General features: G+C 35.7%; 2 protein-coding genes across 3 annotated transcripts; both read right to left on the bottom strand.

The window, feature by feature from the left end:
* Positions 4,961–9,637, bottom strand: LOC18782739 (putative leucine-rich repeat receptor-like protein kinase At2g19210). 2 transcript variants are annotated; one of them, XM_020561092.1, is made up of 13 exons: positions 9,400–9,637; positions 8,763–9,306; positions 8,192–8,667; positions 7,944–8,082; positions 7,781–7,852; positions 7,616–7,687; positions 7,435–7,515; positions 7,019–7,170; positions 6,641–6,846; positions 6,424–6,550; positions 6,183–6,245; positions 5,863–6,052; positions 4,961–5,614 (listed from the first exon to the last, which is right to left on the bottom strand). In XM_020561092.1, exons 1-13 carry the CDS (start codon positions 9,527–9,529, stop codon positions 5,200–5,202), a joined length of 2,667 nt encoding a protein of 888 aa, XP_020416681.1. In that variant the 5' UTR covers positions 9,530–9,637; the 3' UTR covers positions 4,961–5,199. The 2 variants fall into 2 exon arrangements, with proteins under 2 accessions (XP_020416681.1, XP_020416680.1); XM_020561091.1 differs by having other exon boundaries at positions 6,641–6,858; positions 9,400–9,636.
* Positions 12,051–17,569, bottom strand: LOC18782687 (probable LRR receptor-like serine/threonine-protein kinase At1g05700). Its single transcript, XM_020560136.1, has 12 exons — positions 16,489–17,569; positions 15,797–16,340; positions 15,236–15,714; positions 15,017–15,146; positions 14,852–14,923; positions 14,688–14,759; positions 14,527–14,607; positions 13,995–14,397; positions 13,745–13,874; positions 13,553–13,615; positions 13,100–13,289; positions 12,051–12,861 (listed from the first exon to the last, which is right to left on the bottom strand). The coding sequence occupies exons 1-12, from the start codon at positions 16,565–16,567 to the stop codon at positions 12,420–12,422; spliced, it is 2,685 nt and encodes an 894-aa protein (XP_020415725.1). The 5' UTR covers positions 16,568–17,569; the 3' UTR covers positions 12,051–12,419.

The following is a 19,384-nucleotide window of genomic DNA, read 5'->3' as shown; positions in this document are numbered from 1 at the left end:
CCCAAGGCTAACCTTTTGATTAATTAAAAACATATATACTAACCACTGAACACATAATTGCTCTTTACAAGAGTATAGCCGCACGGCTATACTCCTTTTTGTTTTTGAAAAAAAAAAAACAACCAGTGCTGCTCGTTTGACGCGTGGCGCATAAGCGGTGGGGCGGGTCTGTATACGTACATGTACAGTATAGCCGCCCGGCTATACCAGATTCTTTTTAAAAAATTTTGAGAGATAGTATAGCCGCGCGGCTATACTCATTTCCCTACTTTGTTTTCAAAAGTTTTATAGCCGTTCGGCTTTTGTCACTTGACACGTGGCACCTAGGCCCTGGCCTCGTCCCTTTAGGTGTATGTTTAAATAGTATAGCCGCGCGGCTATACCTTTGAAAATGAAAATTTAAAATGTGAAATGTAAAAAAAAAAAAAAGTTTCTTAACTTTTGTTCTTTGGCCTACTTCTTTAATTTAATATATGTAATTAAGAAATATGTTAGCCTTTTTCAAATTGCTTTAATTAGTAATTATATTTTAAACAACAAATAGAATAATGAAATTAAATATGGCCAAAAGCCCCAAGGCAATTATTTAAAAATAATTAATTAACTAATCGAGTTTAATTTAAATCACTGAGCCCAAGAGCCCCAAGGCCCAAGGCTAACCTTTTGATTAATTAAAAACATATATACTAACCACTGAACACATAATTGCTCTTTACAAGAGTATAGCCGCACGGCTATACTCCTTTTTGTTTTTGAAAAAAAAAAACAACCAGTGCTGCTCGTTTGACGCGTGGCGCATAAGCGGTGGGGCGGGTCTGTATACGTACATGTACAGTATAGCCGCCCGGCTATACCAGATTCTTTTTAAAAAATTTTGAGAGATAGTATAGCCGCGCGGCTATACTCATTTCCCTACTTTGTTTTCAAAAGTTTTATAGCCGTTCGGCTTTTGTCACTTGACACGTGGCACCTAGGCCCTGGCCTCGTCCCTTTAGGTGTATGTTTAAATAGTATAGCCGCGCGGCTATACCTTTGAAAATGAAAATTTAAAATGTGAAATGTAAAAAAAAAAAAAAGTTTCTTAACTTTTGTTCTTTGGCCTACTTCTTTAATTTAATATATGTAATTAAGAAATATGTTAGCCTTTTTCAAATTACTTTAATTAGTAATTATATTTTAAACAACAAATAGAATAATGAAATTAAATATGGCCAAAAGCCCCAAGGCAATTATTTAAAAATAATTAATTAACTAATCGAGTTTAATTTAAATCACTGAGCCCAAGAGCCCCAAGGCCCAAGGCTAACCTTTTGATTAATTAAAAACATATATACTAACCACTGAACACATAATTGCTCTTTACAAGAGTATAGCCGCACGGCTATACTCCTTTTTGTTTTTGAAAAAAAAAAACAACCAGTGCTGCTCGTTTGACGCGTGGCGCATAAGCGGTGGGGCGGGTCTGTATACGTACATGTACAGTATAGCCGCCCGGCTATACCAGATTCTTTTTAAAAAATTTTGAGAGATAGTATAGCCGCGCGGCTATACTCATTTCCCTACTTTGTTTTCAAAAGTTTTATAGCCGTTCGGCTTTTGTCACTTGACACGTGGCACCTAGGCCCTGGCCTCGTCCCTTTAGGTGTATGTTTAAATAGTATAGCCGCGCGGCTATACCTTTGAAAATGAAAATTTAAAATGTGAAATGTAAAAAAAAAAAAAAAGTTTCTTAACTTTTGTTCTTTGGCCTACTTCTTTAATTTAATATATGTAATTAAGAAATATGTTAGCCTTTTTCAAATTACTTTAATTAGTAATTATATTTTAAACAACAAATAGAATAATGAAATTAAATATGGCCAAAAGCCCCAAGGCAATTATTTAAAAATAATTAATTAACTAATCGAGTTTAATTTAAATCACTGAGCCCAAGAGCCCCAAGGCCCAAGGCTAACCTTTTGATTAATTAAAAACATATATACTAACCACTGAACACATAATTGCTCTTTACAAGAGTATAGCCGCACGGCTATACTCCTTTTTGTTTTTGAAAAAAAAAAACAACCAGTGCTGCTCGTTTGACGCGTGGCGCATAAGCGGTGGGGCGGGTCTGTATACGTACATGTACAGTATAGCCGCCCGGCTATACCAGATTCTTTTTAAAAAATTTTGAGAGATAGTATAGCCGCGCGGCTATACTCATTTCCCTACTTTGTTTTCAAAAGTTTTATAGCCGTTCGGCTTTTGTCACTTGACACGTGGCACCTAGGCCCTGGCCTCGTCCCTTTAGGTGTATGTTTAAATAGTATAGCCGCGCGGCTATACCTTTGAAAATGAAAATTTAAAATGTGAAATGTAAAAAAAAAAAAAAGTTTCTTAACTTTTGTTCTTTGGCCTACTTCTTTAATTTAATATATGTAATTAAGAAATATGTTAGCCTTTTTCAAATTACTTTAATTAGTAATTATATTTTAAACAACAAATAGAATAATGAAATTAAATATGGCCAAAAGCCCCAAGGCAATTATTTAAAAATAATTAATTAACTAATCGAGTTTAATTTAAATCACTGAGCCCAAGAGCCCCAAGGCCCAAGGCTAACCTTTTGATTAATTAAAAACATATATACTAACCACTGAACACATAATTGCTCTTTACAAGAGTATAGCCGCACGGCTATACTCCTTTTTGTTTTTGAAAAAAAAAAACAACCAGTGCTGCTCGTTTGACGCGTGGCGCATAAGCGGTGGGGCGGGTCTGTATACGTACATGTACAGTATAGCCGCCCGGCTATACCAGATTCTTTTTTAAAAAATTTTGAGAGATAGTATAGCCGCGCGGCTATACTCATTTCCCTACTTTGTTTTCAAAAGTTTTATAGCCGTTTGGCTTTTGTCACTTGACACGTGGCACCTAGGCCCTGGCCTCGTCCCTTTAGGTGTATGTTTAAATAGTATAGCCGCGCGGCTATACCTTTGAAAATGAAAATTTAAAATGTGAAATGTAAAAAAAAAAAAAAGTTTCTTAACTTTTGTTCTTTGGCCTACTTCTTTAATTTAATATATGTAATTAAGAAATATGTTAGCCTTTTTCAAATTGCTTTAATTAGTAATTATATTTTAAACAACAAATAGAATAATGAAATTAAATATGGCCAAAAGCCCCAAGGCAATTATTTAAAAATAATTAATTAACTAATCGAGTTTAATTTAAATCACTGAGCCCAAGAGCCCCAAGGCCCAAGGCTAACCTTTTGATTAATTAAAAACATATATACTAACCACTGAACACATAATTGCTCTTTACAAGAGTATAGCCGCACGGCTATACTCCTTTTTGTTTTTGAAAAAAAAAAACAACCAGTGCTGCTCGTTTGACGCGTGGCGCATAAGCGGTGGGGCGGGTCTGTATACGTACATGTACAGTATAGCCGCCCGGCTATCCAGGTTCTTTTAAAAAATTTTGAGAGATAGTATAGCCGCGCGGCTATACTCATTTCCCTACTTTGTTTTCAAAAGTTTTATAGCCGTTCGGCTTTTGTCACTTGACACGTGGCACCTAGGCCCTGGCCTTGTCCCTTTAGGTGTATGTTTAAATAGTATAGCCGCGCGGCTATACCTTTGAAAATGAAAATTTAAAATGTGAAATGTAAAAAAAAAAAAAAAGTTTCTTAACTTTTGTTCTTTGGCCTACTTCTTTAATTTAATATATGTAATTAAGAAATATGTTAGCCTTTTTCAAATTACTTTAATTAGTAATTATATTTTAAACAACAAATAGAATAATGAAATTAAATATGGCCAAAAGCCCCAAGGCAATTATTTAAAAATAATTAATTAACTAATCGAGTTTAATTTAAATCACTGAGCCCAAGAGCCCCAAGGCCCAAGGCTAACCTTTTGATTAATTAAAAACATATATACCAACCACTGAACACATAATTGCTCTTTACAAGAGTATAGCCGCACGGCTATACTCCTTTTTGTTTTTGAAAAAAAAAAACAACCAGTGCTGCTCGTTTGACGCGTGGCGCATAAGCGGTGGGGCGGGTCTGTATACGTACATGTACAGTATAGCCGCCCGGCTATACCAGATTCTTTTTAAAAAATTTTGAGAGATAGTATAGCCGCGCGGCTATACTCATTTCCCTACTTTGTTTTCAAAAGTTTTATAGCCGTTCGGCTTTTGTCACTTGACACGTGGCACCTAGGCCCTGGCCTCGTCCCTTTAGGTGTATGTTTAAATAGTATAGCCGCGCGGCTATACCTTTGAAAATGAAAATTTAAAATGTGAAATGTAAAAAAAAAAAAAAGTTTCTTAACTTTTGTTCTTTGGCCTACTTCTTTAATTTAATATATGTAATTAAGAAATATGTTAGCCTTTTTCAAATTACTTTAATTAGTAATTATATTTTAAACAACAAATAGAATAATGAAATTAAATATGGCCAAAAGCCCCAAGGCAATTATTTAAAAATAATTAATTAACTAATCGAGTTTAATTTAAATCACTGAGCCCAAGAGCCCCAAGGCCCAAGGCCAATCTTTTGATTAATTATATTTTGTATTGATTAAGTCTTATAAAGACCTAAAGGTCATACCCACACAAGCCTCTCAATTTGGCCACTTGCATGACCAATCCAAACTACTATATTTGCAAGAGTAAATCTTATAAAGACCTCTAAGGAACTCTAGTATTTCAATGTGGGACTAATTTCAACTCAAACATGTGAGATTGTTGATGAGAGTTTATTGTACGAACTTGGTTTCTCTAATTGGATATTGTGTTGAAGGTGACACTGTGGCACTTGTTTATGGGTAAGTGGCCAATGGAAATTTGCAGCACCATATTAATATATTTTGGACTTAATTGTTGCAATGGTCTCTAAACTAGTACACCCGAGTTGTATTTTCGTCCATGACATCCAAACCATAGACATAGACAAAATGTAGACAATCAGGAGAAATATATATTTCATCAGTCATTAGTTATTAGTTAATCTATTGACCATGAACATGGAGATTTTGCACTCACCTATGTAGTGTATAATTAGGTGCTGTTGGACCAGTGTCATACCGCACGGCAAGTGCCAAGGTATCGGTCGACATTATTGATTATGAAACATTTGCAATACATACATAATACAACCTGCAAGGATTGAAATAACAGATTCCAATCCCATTATTTTAGTACGTACTACTACCTAACTGAGGGACGTAGCATAGCGATTGAATTCTGAGACATCATCTCAATGGAATTTCCTATTTCAGTGTGATTGCCGCTCTGCTTTGTTCGAGCCAGTTCGGTTGCCAAACACTCCTTTAGTTCCACCAATACCTGGCTCATGGATGGCCTGTTGATGGGGTTTTTAGATACACATGCCATTGCTAATTCCACAGCTTTCCAGACAGAGCTAACATTGAAACGTCTCTCTAACCTTGGATCAACAATGCTGTAAATGTCTCCTTTTGGAAGCAACAAACCAACCCATTTACTTATGTGAATTCTCTCATGTGTGTTTATAAAAGCAGGTCGACCCACGATAATCTCCAACAGTACAACCCCAAAGCTGTAAACATCACTTTTCTCATTTAGCCTGTTTGACATATTGTACCTTCAAGCAACCATGCAACTCAAGTCATATCTTCTGCAAAAGAATTTGGCTAGAACGTCCATTTACATATGGTTTCTTTCTTCATTCATGTCCTTGCTTTATCTTTAATTTGCTTCAGTGACATTACTAATATTTTGAATATTAAGGATGATGAGGGCACCAATACCAAATTAATATTAGTTAGAATTTAAAATGCGTTGGGATTAGATTTGATATATCATTACCCAGACTGAAAACAAAAAACTTACTCGGGCGCAAGGTACCCGGGAGTGCCAGCAACACCTGTCAATATATGAGTCCCATCCTCTACAGGGAAATTTCTGGATAGGCCAAAATCAGATAGTTTGGCTTGAAAATATTCATTCAACAAGATGTTTGTTGATTTCACATCCCTGTGGATCATAGGTGGGCTACAACAATAGTGCAGATACTCCAATCCTGCATTTCCATATTCAGACATCAGTGAATTCTCATCACCAAAAAAAAAAAAAAAACAAAATTCAAAAGAAAAAAAGAGAGAGGAGATGTTAGCTAAAAAGGAGTATAAGATAATTTATTAGTTTCACACCTTGTGCAGCATCTGTAGCTATTTGAAGTCTACCTTCCCAAGTCAAGACAACTGGAGTGCTGTCTGCATCCACAGAAAATAAAAAATAATGTGGAGATCAAGGAATGTTTCTGCAGAACTTAGATTTCTAGTGCTAAAAAAAATCAAAGCCTCCCGTAATTTATTGGTCGTTTTCCAACCAATTAGAAGTTACTAAACAATGGTAAATTTTGGTATGGAATAGTTTCAATTGCAGCCAAACCTGATAGATATGCTTGTAAGTTTCCATTTTCCATGTACTCGTACACAAGCCCTATGTGATTTTCCTCATTGCAATATCCTACAAGGCTTGTCAAGTTAATATGATGAACTCTCATCAGAAGATTAACCTGTAAGATAAGAGACCCCAATGAAACATCTTAGTTTATTATATAAGATTGAGCTCAAAATGATTGCATAGCTTATTTTAACAAACGTGCCTCAGCATGAAATTGTTGAAGCCCTTGAACTGAAGACGGTGAAAGCATCTTGACAGCTACTTGAGTTTTGTCTATGCATCCATGATAAACTGTTCCAAATCCACCTTTGCCAAGAATCCTCTTTAAATTGTTGGTGATCTGGAGGATCTCAGAGTATGTAAACTGTCGTTTTGTTGCCTCCACTGGTGCAATGATAGGATTTGCACCTGTGACAGCTCCTAAGATTTCATCACAAGTTTAATGTGCATATATTTATGAAGAATGTTATTATTATTTTAAGAAATGCACTTCGATATCTGATGCCAAGTCGTAATTCTTCATTTTTAAGGCCATAAGAGAGAAAAAAAAATAACTTTGACAGATATTTGGAAGTCTTACCAGGTTGTCTTTTCCGTTTAATGCCCCAACAGAGAGTTGCTACAGATAATAAGAGGATGGAGATTCCAGCGACCGACGCAACTACGGGAATAACAAAATTGCGCTTCTTTTTGCAAGAAACATTTCCAGATAGATTTGGATTTGCACACAAACTGACATAAAAATGGTTGATAGCAACAATAGTTAGATTTTGATCTGTTATACCAAAGAATATAAATTCCTCTGTAGCATATGTTATAATTCTCAAAACTAGTTTGTAGGGAAACACCTCATCATTTAATATTGTCATTAAAAACGAAATAGGAAAATAGAAATAGAAAACTAGTATCTGTGTGGATCAAATTTCTAACACAGTGTTGTGGTGAGTTGGAGTCAAGTACAAAATTTGAAGGTTATATGGGCTTCACATAGCACACCTTAATGATAGAAAACCATTCTTCCTTCTTTCAATCAGTGCTCCTGGAACTGAGCCTGTGAGCTTGTTTTTCTCCAAGTTTCTGCAAAGGTAAATTAATCACTAATCTTTCACCATACTTTGTTCATAACAAAAGATTTGTAGTTTTTTCCTCCCCAGATACAGGTAACCAAATGACTTACATGACATTTAAGTCTGGCAATTGAGACAAAAAGTCAGGAATTGGTCCTGTCAAGTTGTTGTTTGATAAATCCCTGAAACGAACAGCTCAACTTATTTAAATCAAATTTTGATCATGTGCTGTCTGCCTTCTGGTAACTTATTCACAGGAAGACATATATACTCACAATGTCTGAATCACTGTAAGGTTGGATATAGAAGGAGCTATCTCCCCTGTTAATCCGCTCGAGGACAAGTCCCTACAGATGCATGTTCCATAAATTTAAATTTACTACACATAAGTGGAATGGGAATGAAAATTTCGGTAACTTTGTTTGAAGGCATACTTACAAGGATATGATTCTTGGGGACTCATTTTGAGGATAGCTACACTTTACACCTTCCCACAAGTAAGCTTGAGGGGCACATGGATCTCCTTGCCAGTTCTTTTTAATCTTATATGTTGACTTGATGATGTTGATTGCGTCAACTAATTAAAACATTTTCAGAATCAAACAGAAAATCTCATATAAATCAATCATATACATATAAACACTAAACTGAGAGTATGAAAGCTAGTGTAAGGAAGAAAGACTTACTATCTTCTTGGTTTGTTTCTAACTCTAAGAATTCCTTCAATGTGTAAATCTCAATGGCGTTGAGGATGGGTGGAAGGGTAGAGTTCTCTGCCTTACGGATTGAAAAATTATATTGTCCTCCACTCAAAGCGGCACGGCTAAAAATAGTATTTGTGTACAAGTAATCGGGAGCAAATAACTCATAAAAGACCTGCCCGTTCCTAGTAATGTATTGCAGTCTGGATTGGTTTGCTCGTAGATTTTCAACTTCTGCAAAGTGCATGTATACATAGTATGATGCCTTGTCATCAGCAGGCAGCCAGAAGAAATCCAAGGAAGCATTCGCACGTCTTGGCGTTGCAGCAGTACGCATCACAATAGGAGGTGGTTGATAATCATTGCTAGATCCAGAGTCAATGGTCTGTGATGTACTTAATTGTGTCCAATCATCACGGTCATAGGCATTCCAGAAGCGATCATGAACATCGAACGGATACCTGAATAGATTTCGATATTTCATCAGTCTCATTAGCAATTAGGAGTTGACCAGGTATATGTTCATCATCTAACTCCTAGGAGATTAGGCACTCACCTGTATCCTTCCAAATCAGTTGGTACTCGACCAGTATCAAATCGCATCTCAAGCGCCAACGACCCCACTTGTGTTGGATAAGATGCATTAATTAAAGGCCTGAGTTCTATTGCCGATATAAATGGAACGCCGGAGCCTGTGTTCACAAGACAGACATGTATGTAGCTTCGCAGCGGGACATGTATAAGTTCTTTGTGTGCTTCTGCAACGGAGGCATTCTCAAACCGTATGGACTCCCATAAATTAGCTCCAAGATGGAGTTCGAACTCGGGTACTTTTTCTTGGCCATCATAATTCCCATAAACAAAACTTGCTCTGATCAAATATTTGATGCCACTTGTGACGTTTATGTTGTAGCAGTTCCTGGTTCCTTCAGGGAAGCTCCTTAGAGACCAGTAGGGTTGTTGATAGTCATCTCTAAACTTATTCAACACGGATTTACTTTCACCGGTGTCTATGAAGCTTGCGTCTGAGATGTAGCGAATTTTTGTTGTCGTTTCGGTATAGGTAACTTTCTGCAGGCCACAGTCTATGCTCATGAATTCTGAGATAGACACACACATACAAAAAGATAGAGAAGCCTTCATTAGCTATGTATATATTATAGATAACATTATTTCCTTCAAAATATTCCTACCTGATTGATCATCCTGGGCATGAACTAGGAGCAGAAGACTAAGACCAAGGTGCAGTGTGAAGAGGAATTGCTTGATTGTACGCGACATCATTAAACTTTGAGAAGCAAGACACAGATTTAAGCTAGACATAAACGTTGGTCCTTTCTTTACCACATTTAGCTTATCACTGTCAGATAAAGTTCTCTTTACATTCTCTCTGTCTGATCTTTCTTAAAAAGAAAATTAAGCACTACTTAAATCAGCTAGTTCAAAGCCTTCCTTCTGTGAAACAACATGTCACATTCTTAGCTTCTTCCCTCCAGTTGTCCTCCTAACCATGGAAATTCTTAAAAAGTCAAATGTATATTTTTTTTCACAAAGAAATAAATTAATGACGAAATTTCGGTTATGTCCTCGAATTAGCCATCGATACAATAGAATAAAATCAACTGGCAGGTTGGGGCCAAAATACAAGATGTTGACTCAACAACCGAAGTCCAGAACACGGCTGTTTCAGTTAAAACTTGAAATGCATATCCTCCTTGCAAGAAGAGGTCGCTGAAAGATCCCTTACCATTAGATTAATCATGACTTGCGTGTGTCAATGGGCTTGAAAGATCCACTATTAGTTTTTTTTTTTCAGTCTTAAACCACTACTAATTTTTAATATCCCCTCATTTTTAAGCTACTAATAATAATGAGTGGATTTATTAATATCGCATCTTCCAAGCACTATCAAGAAAAAGAAAAACACTTCAAAGGACCCACTAGTGTAGTGATTTGGAGTATTTGCTCTCCCAGGCAAGGTCCTGAGTTCGAGTCTTAGCATCCGTATTGTGTGTGTGAGTTCAGTATATTATCGCCTCTCTCAATAGGAAAGGTCCTCAAAAGAGAAAAAAAAGCACTTATCAACTATATGCTAAGCTCAAGTAGCATGGATGACGTCAGTAACCAATCCTAATTTTCAAACTGTGATAATTGCGGTATGTATTACTCCGATGTGAGACTTACACATCATGACTTGTATCACGCTAACTACACCAACAATCCAATCCAATCCTAGGCACTAAAAGATTAATTTGTTAAAAGTTTTTTTATTTTTTCCTTTGTGGTTGAGGAATTTTGTATTTGAATAAGAAATGCCAAAACTTTTTACCTAGATATTGATCAGAACACACAACATGTCAGAGGTGTTGGAATATGGATTTTAACCCATATATGCACACTCACACACTTAGCTGCACAAGTTATCAAGCATAAGGCAATGGAATGCAAAGGGGGAAAAACTGAAGATAAAAACTTATAAGAAGTTGATGGCAGTTTTGTAATTTATAAGAAGTTAAAAGTTTTTTTGTTATGTTGTAAATGGGCTTTGGGTGTGTTTCTAAAGTCCATTTTATATAGGGTATTTTTATAATTTGGGCCCCCATATTGGGTATAATAGTGAATCTCCCTTTTTTTTTTGGCTCATCTTTCCTTGCAGATAGCATTAATTCTGTGATGGATAAGCATAGTTCCATAGTTCCATGCCATTCAACACTTACTGAGCTAGTGAGATTAGGTATGTCAAGACCTCACAAAAAGGACATTCGAAAGAAGATGTGGTCATGGGTGTTGTGCAGCTGATTTTCATATATGATCACCATAAGATCAGATCAGGGCACAACCACAAGAAGTTTAGAAGGCCTCAATTTCTGCCATCACCATAAGATTATGACCTCCATCACCTGTGACGCTTCTTTTATTTTTTTTAAATTTGTTTTTTAATAATTTTTTTTAGTTATTGTTAATTATGAAAATACCCTAAACTTAATGAAAATTTTAACGGAGTTATACATAGGTGGTGGATTGCAACACTTTATAAAATTTAGGTGGGTAAAAATAAAAAATAAAATTTCTGGTGGTAATAACGCACATACCTAAAAGTTCATGTGGTATTTATACAAATTTCCCTAATAATTAATGAAAATTTGCAACTCTAAGCAGTCCCTGATCAATAATTTCAATTATTAACTTTACTCACTTCACTTTTTTTTAAAATATCTAGGAGGAGAATCGAAGACCATTAAATTTTCATGATTTTGTTCGTGTTTATGAATGGGCTCAATAGGTAGCTCCTATACATGGATTTTGTTCTTCACAACTTTTGGGGATCCAAGGTCATTTCTTGTCCCCATTGCTACCGAATATTATGAAAGAGAAGTAGCACTACACCAATAGCTAATGGCTTACCCGCTACACATTTTGAGTTGAACCAATATTGACATTGTATTGTGCAATTGTCTTTTCTGTTACACGAATTTTCATATTTCTCATAAAACTAATGCTCTTCAATTTTATCTTTTTAAATAATAATTGAATAAGTGATAACCATGAAGGGAACTTTCAGATTTGCGTAAAATGAGGTTTTAGGGTCGATGTCGTCGAATAATTGTGAAATGGGAAATTCGTACGACAATTCATTAATAATATTTTATTGGGGAACATGAATCTGCGGAGTCTTTAGTCTGTAGTCAATTTATGACCAATTCGCTTTGAGTTTTGTGGAAAATTTGGCCTACATGGGAAAGACAGTGGGTCTACGGAAGACTTGTGAAATACGGAGGAAGACTTAACGCATGAATATGACCGAGTGGTAAATATATTTTATTTTATTTTTGTACGCAAGAAAGTTGAAATTACAAACTTGGAGTGACCTTACACCAATAATAGAACAGAACTAAAACAAGAGGCCAAATTCATGTGAAAATAACAATGTGCAAGTGTGAGGCTAAGACCTTAAACCAATACTCGCAGTCTAGAACAGCTTTGGTGGCTGATGATGATCTCGCGGTCATTGGTCATGATAAACATAATACTCATATATATTTCGCTAAAGTTAGGAAGAGGAGGGTGTTTTTTTGAAATACTACTAAGATGTCGTGAAGTTCAAACTTGAGACCATTAGTCTGCAAGTCAAGACCCTTTCCACTGGGCTAGACCTCATTGGCGAACATCATACTTATATTTAGTTTGGTAATTTTCCTTACATGATAGCAGTCTATATAGAGATGATAACTGGGCTGCTTGAACTCGTTTCTGACTCAATTTGGGAGGCCATTCTAATTGAGCTGCTTGAACTTGTATCATCGTTCCCTACAATTTGTGTTCTTCCAGAGGACATCTCAATTTCCAAACATTCCATCAAGTCCTTATAAATAAAAATTATATCAGGCCTTCGGATTGCTTTTAAAGACACACATGCCATGGCAATTTGTAGAGCTTTCCAAGCAGAAGAGGTGTTGTAGGTCCCTTGTATTCTTGAATCCACGATACTTTCAATTTCCATAGTCTCAAAATTTGGACTCACCCATCGACATATGTGAATAGGTTCAGTTTCTACATCTCTTATTATTGCTGCTCTACCAGTTATTAGCTCTAGCAACACAATCCCAAAGCTGTATATATCACTCTTTTTGTTCAGCTTTCCTGTGTTGTAATATCTGGCAGAATAGGGAAAACAATTAATTAGATATTACTTGTTTTAGGGATAATTTGATCTAATAAAGCACTATATACATACCTAATAGGATTTAGGGTTTAGGGCTTATAGAAAATGACTACCTAACATATAACTCAATTCAACAGATCATATATATGAAAAGGTTACAATTTGGATCTGATCGTAAAACAATATTCCCTAAAAATTTGGAAAATTTAGTGAGCATAATTAACACTTACTGAGGATCAAGGTACCCAAATGTTCCTTTAGGGTCAGTTGATACATGAGTGGCACTTTCAGTTGCAAGAACTTTAGAAAGACCAAAATCGGCTATCATGGCGTGAAGATTTTCATTTAGCAAGATATTTGAAGTCTTTAGATCTCTATGTACTATTGATGGCTTGCAGCCATTGTGTAGATAATCCAGTCCTGCAAAAATTACTTAAGCCATGTTAACTAAATGAAGATCTTAACTTTACGATTTTCTTGCAACATACTATGTTTTTGTGTTTCAACACAAAAACACACGTACATATATCTATGTACATACATTAGTCATAACTATTTCATTAATGTTTCCAAGATCCAAGATGAACACAAGAGCAGAATTAAATTTTGCAAAACTGGAAGAGAAGAAACTAGATTATATATATAATTTTTCATTTCATTTTTATTTTTGTTTTAGTGCTTACCTCGTGCTGCATCAACTGCAATTTGAAGTCTCTCCTTCCAAGTCAAAACGTGTAAAGTTAAATCTGCACCCAAAAGTTTTCAGTGACCATAGAATTCTTTAAAATTTGTTGAAAATGAGCAATAAAGGAGAATTCGGCTTATAGATGGTCAATCCCCATAAAGCGAGTTCATATGAATACGTATCGATTTACCAGCTGATAAACGCTGTTGCAAATTTCCATTAGCAACGAAATTATAAACAAGTGCCATAGTCTCCCCTTCATCACAGCACCCAACCAGAGAAACCAAGTTTCTATGATGAGCTCTCATCAACAGTTTAACCTGCATTTGTTATGGCTATCAATCATTTTTAGCAACAACTAATGTTGATCTTGTTTAGCTCTCTTCGTAATCAATACAAAACAAACATGTAAGTATATATACCCTTCTTCATATAGCTACCTCATTTTCAAATTCTTTTGAGCCTTGTGTTGACGATGAAATCAGTAACTTGACAGCAACTTGAGTCTGATTTTGCAGAGTGCCAAAGTAGACTTCTCCAAATCCGCCTCTTCCAATTATTGATGCAAAATTACTGGTAATCTCCACAATCTCTGGGTATGTAAAGCGTTGGCCCTCTGACTCCAATAAACTGTTTTGGTTGGAATTCTGCATCACCTCTACACCAAAAGGATCATCACAATGGGCATGTTGTTTTTTCCTTTTAAAGCCCACCCATAAAACAGCTGATACAGTTGATAAGAGGATGAAAATTCCAGGGATTGACACTGCCAAGACAATAGTGATACTCTGCTTCTTCTTTTTGCACGAAACTTGTCCAGATAGGTTTGGATTTTCACACAAACTGAAAAGAAAATTGTTAATGGCAATCATAGTAAGATATGATTTTGATGGACTTCAAAATAGCACTTCTGCTCTTTATTTTTTTTGTTAATTTTCTTCCTCCTTTCTTTAAAAAAAAAAAAAATCGTACCGTAGGGATAGCAAACCATCCTTCCTCTTCTGAATGAGTCCTACGGGAACTAAACCTGTGAGTTTGTTTTTCGCCAAGTTGCTGCAAAGCATGCAATAGATCTATTACCATAATTTCTAAGGAGTTGGCGGTTTAGACCCATAAGCAAGTCAATAACTTACAGGACTGTTAACTTTCGCAGTCGAGACAAAAAGTCTGGGATTGATCCAGTTAAATTGTTGTTTGATAAATCTCTGAAATGATAAGCAGCTTAACTCATTTAACTACTGATTGTGACCAATTATGGGCATATTTTACAAATATGTAGTAGTTAAGGCATACTTACAAAATGTGTATCATGGTGAGATTGGATATATAAGGAGCTATCTCCCCTGTTAATCCGCTGGAGGACAAGTTCCTGCATGATTACATATATGTTCCGTAATTGAATAATTAAGACATAATAGGGATTCATTAAAAATATTTCGAGTAAGACAGTCACAGAACTTACAAGGATACTATTCTACTGTGCTCATTGCTACAGTCTATACCTTCCCATGAGTTAACTAGAGGGGAGCATGGATCTCCTTGCCAGTTCTTCTCAATTTTGTAAGTTGACTTGATGCTAGTGATTGCATCAACTAATATTTTCAAAAGCAAACAGAATATATCACTAAATTAACAATGACAAAATTAGCTTGTGTTACAAGTATAAGGAAAAAGTACTTACCATCTGCTTGGTTTGTTCTTGATTCTAAGAATTCTTTTACGGTGTACACCTCGATGGCATTAAGGATTGGTGGAAGGGTAGAGTTCTTAGCCTTAAAGATTGAAAGATTATATTGTCCTCCAGTACTCAAAGCTCTAGTGCTGTAAATAGTGGAGGAGGACAAGTAATAAGGAACAACTTTCTCATGAAGGGACTCTCCATTCATAGTAATGTTGAACTGCCTAGACTGGTTGGGTTGGAGCTTTTCAAATTCTGCAAAGTGCATGTAAACAAAATATTCTGCACTGTTATCAAAATCCATCCAGGAAATGTACAAGGCATCAGTTCCATTCTTTGGTGTGGCAGCTGTGCTCATGACAACAGATGGGGGCTGGAAACTATCGTGAACATCAGAGTCAATCGTGGACGAGGTAATTACTCGTTTCCAATTGTCGTCATAGTAGCCATACCAGAAGCGATCATGAACATCATCTGGATACCTAAATAGATATTCAAGGGACCATCAGTATTGATTCTAGCTATTCAACCATGTAAACATCTCCTTGGACATTATGTACTCACCTGTATTCTGTCAAATTAGCTGCTATGTGACCGGTGTCAAGCCGCCATTGAAGTGCCAACGACCCGGTTTGTGTTTGATAAGATGTATTAGGTAAAGGCCTCAGTTCTAGTGCCGATATAAATGGAATCCCCAAGCCGGTGTTCACTAGACAAACATGTATATAGTCTCTTAGAGGGACATGTATGAGCTCCTTGTTTGTAATGGTTGATGCATCCTCCAACTTCACCGAATCCCAAACATTAGCTCCAAGTTGCAAGTCGAATTCTGGCAATATATTCTGCCTATCATAGTTCCCATATTTGAAACTTGATCTGATCAAATATTTGGTGCCATTTGTGACATTGATTTTGTAGCAGTTCCTGATCCCTCCAGGGAAACTCCTAAGAGACATGTAGGGCTCTTGATACTTATTTCTGTACTCTTGCAATACGACGTTATTTTCACCAGTGCTTATGAAGGTTTCGTCTGAAATGTAGTTAATTCCTGTCATCTTTTCTGTATAGCTGGTATTTTCTGCAAGGCCACAGTCTATGCTAATAAAGCCTGAAAGAGAGACACACACATTAGATGTCTTGTGCTTACTAAAATGTATGGCTTACACTATACACTGTAACCAAAGCAACCTTTTTTTTCTTCATTTTTTTTTTTTGTTTTTTGTTTTTTTTTTTTTGGCAATTGGAGATAGACATACCTGTTTGATCATCCTGGGCATGAACTAGGAGGAGCATAAAAGAAAAGCCACCAAGCAGAGGAAAGAGGAATGGCTTCATTCTCTCTGCGATAATATTATTCTACTTTGGGAAACCAGATGCAGAGTTATCATTTTATGTACAATATTAGCAAATCTATAGAGTACAATATTTTGACCGTGTAATTCTAGAAAGTGAACTGTGAAGTATAACATTATTTAATTCTACTTTGGGGCAGATGATGTGAGATCTAAATGAAAAAATTTAATAGTAGACAGCAACATATTTGGCCAAGAGTTAATGTCATGAGGTGTTTTTGGTACTTTCTTTGCAGGCTAGCTAGTCACTGGTGCAACTTCTAAAAAGTCGTATGAGCAATATATTCCACCACTGAGCAATAAAAAGTCGTATGAAGTGTTTTTGGTACTTTCCTTGTTATTTCCTAATTTTTGTCCCTGTTTTATTTCATTTGTGTTTGCTTCACTGTCACTGACTTGTTAATTTAAGTATAACCAAAGATGATCATGGGAAACTAAAAGTGCGAAATACTTACTCAGGATCAAGGTAGCCAGGACGGGCGGATCCACAGAGGAGCAAGGGTCGTCAATTGACCCCTGCAACCTCTGAAATCCTCCATTAGATTAGCCAAACTTGACCCTCGCAAAGTGTTCGACGAAATGCCCCAAAGGGGCAACCTGTGTGGAGCTGGGTGGGACTATAAGTGCTGGGCTTTCGAGGCTGGGAGATGGAGAGGAGGGATGAGAAGGAAGAAGAAGAAGAGTGTCTCATTTGGTGGTGGTGGTGGTGGAAAGCAGCAACTGCTGCTTGTGGCTGGAGGTCGTGAGCTTGATGAGGTGGTTGCTGTCAACGCGAAGGAGCTTTGGAACCAAGTCCTAGACTAAGCACAAAGTGATGGGCATGTACTAGACTAAGCAAAAACTTCAAAAATAAAAATGGTAGGCCAGATACTGATGCAACGCTATGCACAAAGTGATGGGCATGGAACTGTAGCAACAAAAAACTAAAAACATGATAAAGAAAAGTAGGCCAAATCCACGGGTTGGTCCAAGTTTTTGTTTTATTTTTTTTTTGGGGAAAAACGGGCTGGTCTAAGTCTCTAACTCAAAAATATGTTCATTTATTTTTCAGGTAATTAAAAATATGTTCATTTTCATTAAACAAGCAAGCACACAAATCCAGGTTTAAGTCTCTAGAAATTTTAAAAGACAGAGAAAGCCATGGGTGTGTAGCTCAAGGTGGAAAGCCAGAAAACACGAAGTGGAAATCAAGGAGACGGAAAGCCACAATGCCACAATGTGAAACTCGAGGGTCATAATGGACGTCTATAAAAGAAAATAATGGGAGAAAAACCTTAGCTCCACCAATTTTCTTCCTTTTCATTTCTCTCAATCTAAACCTATCTCTTCAAACTCATAAATAAAATGGCATCTTCATTCTCATTTTCTCTCGATCTAAACATAGCTTTGCCAGTACAGACATAGGGCCAAGGAGCTGCACCTGTAAGACGTTGACCCCTGTAAGCAAAATTCCTGAATCCGCCGCTAAGGCTGGATTCACGAGTTCCATCATGAGTAGGGAAATTTCAGATATTTTGGCTTGGAAACTTTCATTCAGCAAGATGTTTGTTGATTTCACATCCCTGTGCATTATCGGCGCCTTACAACTTTCACCCTGCATTTTAAAATTCTTACAACTTTCACACAAAAGTTCAAACAAATAAAAGAGACTCTTGCTAAAAAAAGGATCATGAAAATCATTTTATTAGTTGCAGACCTTGTGCAGCATCTGTTGCTATTCGAAGTTTATCTTCCCAGGTCAAGATCCGTATGAAGATACTTGATAGACTCATAAATAATATACGAATATTTGAACAGTATAGCCGCGCGGCTATTTTTTTTATTTTTATTTTTTATAATTAAGTACTTTCTTAGTCCTTTTTAATTACTTTAGTTATTATTTCTTTAGTGTATAATTAGTATTTAAATATTTTACTAATTTCATAAATCAAATAACAAATAGTAATTAATTATTTTAAATTATTTTGTGGATTTGGGTTTTTTATTTTTTTATATACAAAATTAGTTTTTTTATTTTAATATTTGCAATTAAGTAATATCTTAGCCTTATTTAATTATTTTAATTATTATTTATGTTTTAATGATTCTTTATTTAATGAATAATAAGTATTTAAATATTTAAGTATTTTAATTAATTTTATAAATTACTTAATAAATACTAATTAAGTATCTAGACTCCACCTGCTGAAATTCATTGGCTAATTTCCTTTGCATATATTCAAAATATGAAAATCCCCCAAACTGAATTAATTCTTTAACTCTCTACATTGTCTCCATGAAAACAAGGCAACTTCATATTGTTTAGATATATAATATGAGAATCCATATACTTGCACAAGTGCCAACATGCAAGCACATATTAATATACTATAATATATTGAAAATGCAAATTGACCAAGGGTAGTTATAAAAGGGTAGTTGGAAGATTTCTCCACAGAGCTAAAAAAAATGCAAATTGACCAATCCTTAGCTAAGGTTGTTTTTTTTTATTGAAACCATGTTGTTAGACTGAATTTTGATCAACATTGATAAGGGTCGTGCTATGATTTTGTAATTATGTATATACATTTTTAAAAAATAAAAAAAAGGGCTTTTAACCGCAATAGTCTAGTCACGTAATACCTGCGTTTCATTTTGATCATTCAAATTTGTTTTTTTGGTTTCTACCATGGGTTTTAATTTTGTCATTCTGTATTATTTCGTTAATCTGGCCATTTATTGGTGGGTAAAATTTCATCTATTCTATTCAATTTTCCTCTTATTTATTTATTTATTATTTAAAATACCTGATGTGGTGGAG

This window comes from Prunus persica, chromosome G3 (assembly GCF_000346465.2).
Source record: "Prunus persica cultivar Lovell chromosome G3, Prunus_persica_NCBIv2, whole genome shotgun sequence".
Taxonomy (NCBI): domain Eukaryota; kingdom Viridiplantae; phylum Streptophyta; class Magnoliopsida; order Rosales; family Rosaceae; genus Prunus; species Prunus persica.
Note: the sequence above shows the minus strand (reverse complement) of the source record. Positions and strands in the feature narration are given on the sequence as shown.

Coding starts and splice junctions, on each gene's coding strand:
- LOC18782687 (XM_020560136.1), bottom strand. CDS start 16,567: ATGAAGCCATTCCTCTTTCCTCTGCTTGGTGGCTTTTCTTTTATGCTC. Junction 14,608..14,687: donor CTGCGAAAGTTAACAGTCCT/GTAAGTTATTGA, acceptor CATGCTTTGCAG/CAACTTGGCGAAAAACAAAC. Junction 12,862..13,099: donor TTTGGGTACCTTGATCCTCA/GTAAGTGTTAAT, acceptor CTATTCTGCCAG/ATATTACAACACAGGAAAGC.
- LOC18782739 (XM_020561091.1), bottom strand. CDS start 9,529: ATGTCTAGCTTAAATCTGTGTCTTGCTTCTCAAAGTTTAATGATGTCG. Junction 7,516..7,615: donor TTGCCAGACTTAAATGTCAT/GTAAGTCATTTG, acceptor TTACCTTTGCAG/AAACTTGGAGAAAAACAAGC. Junction 7,171..7,434: donor AATGGTTTTCTATCATTAAG/GTGTGCTATGTG, acceptor TTTTTATGTCAG/TTTGTGTGCAAATCCAAATC.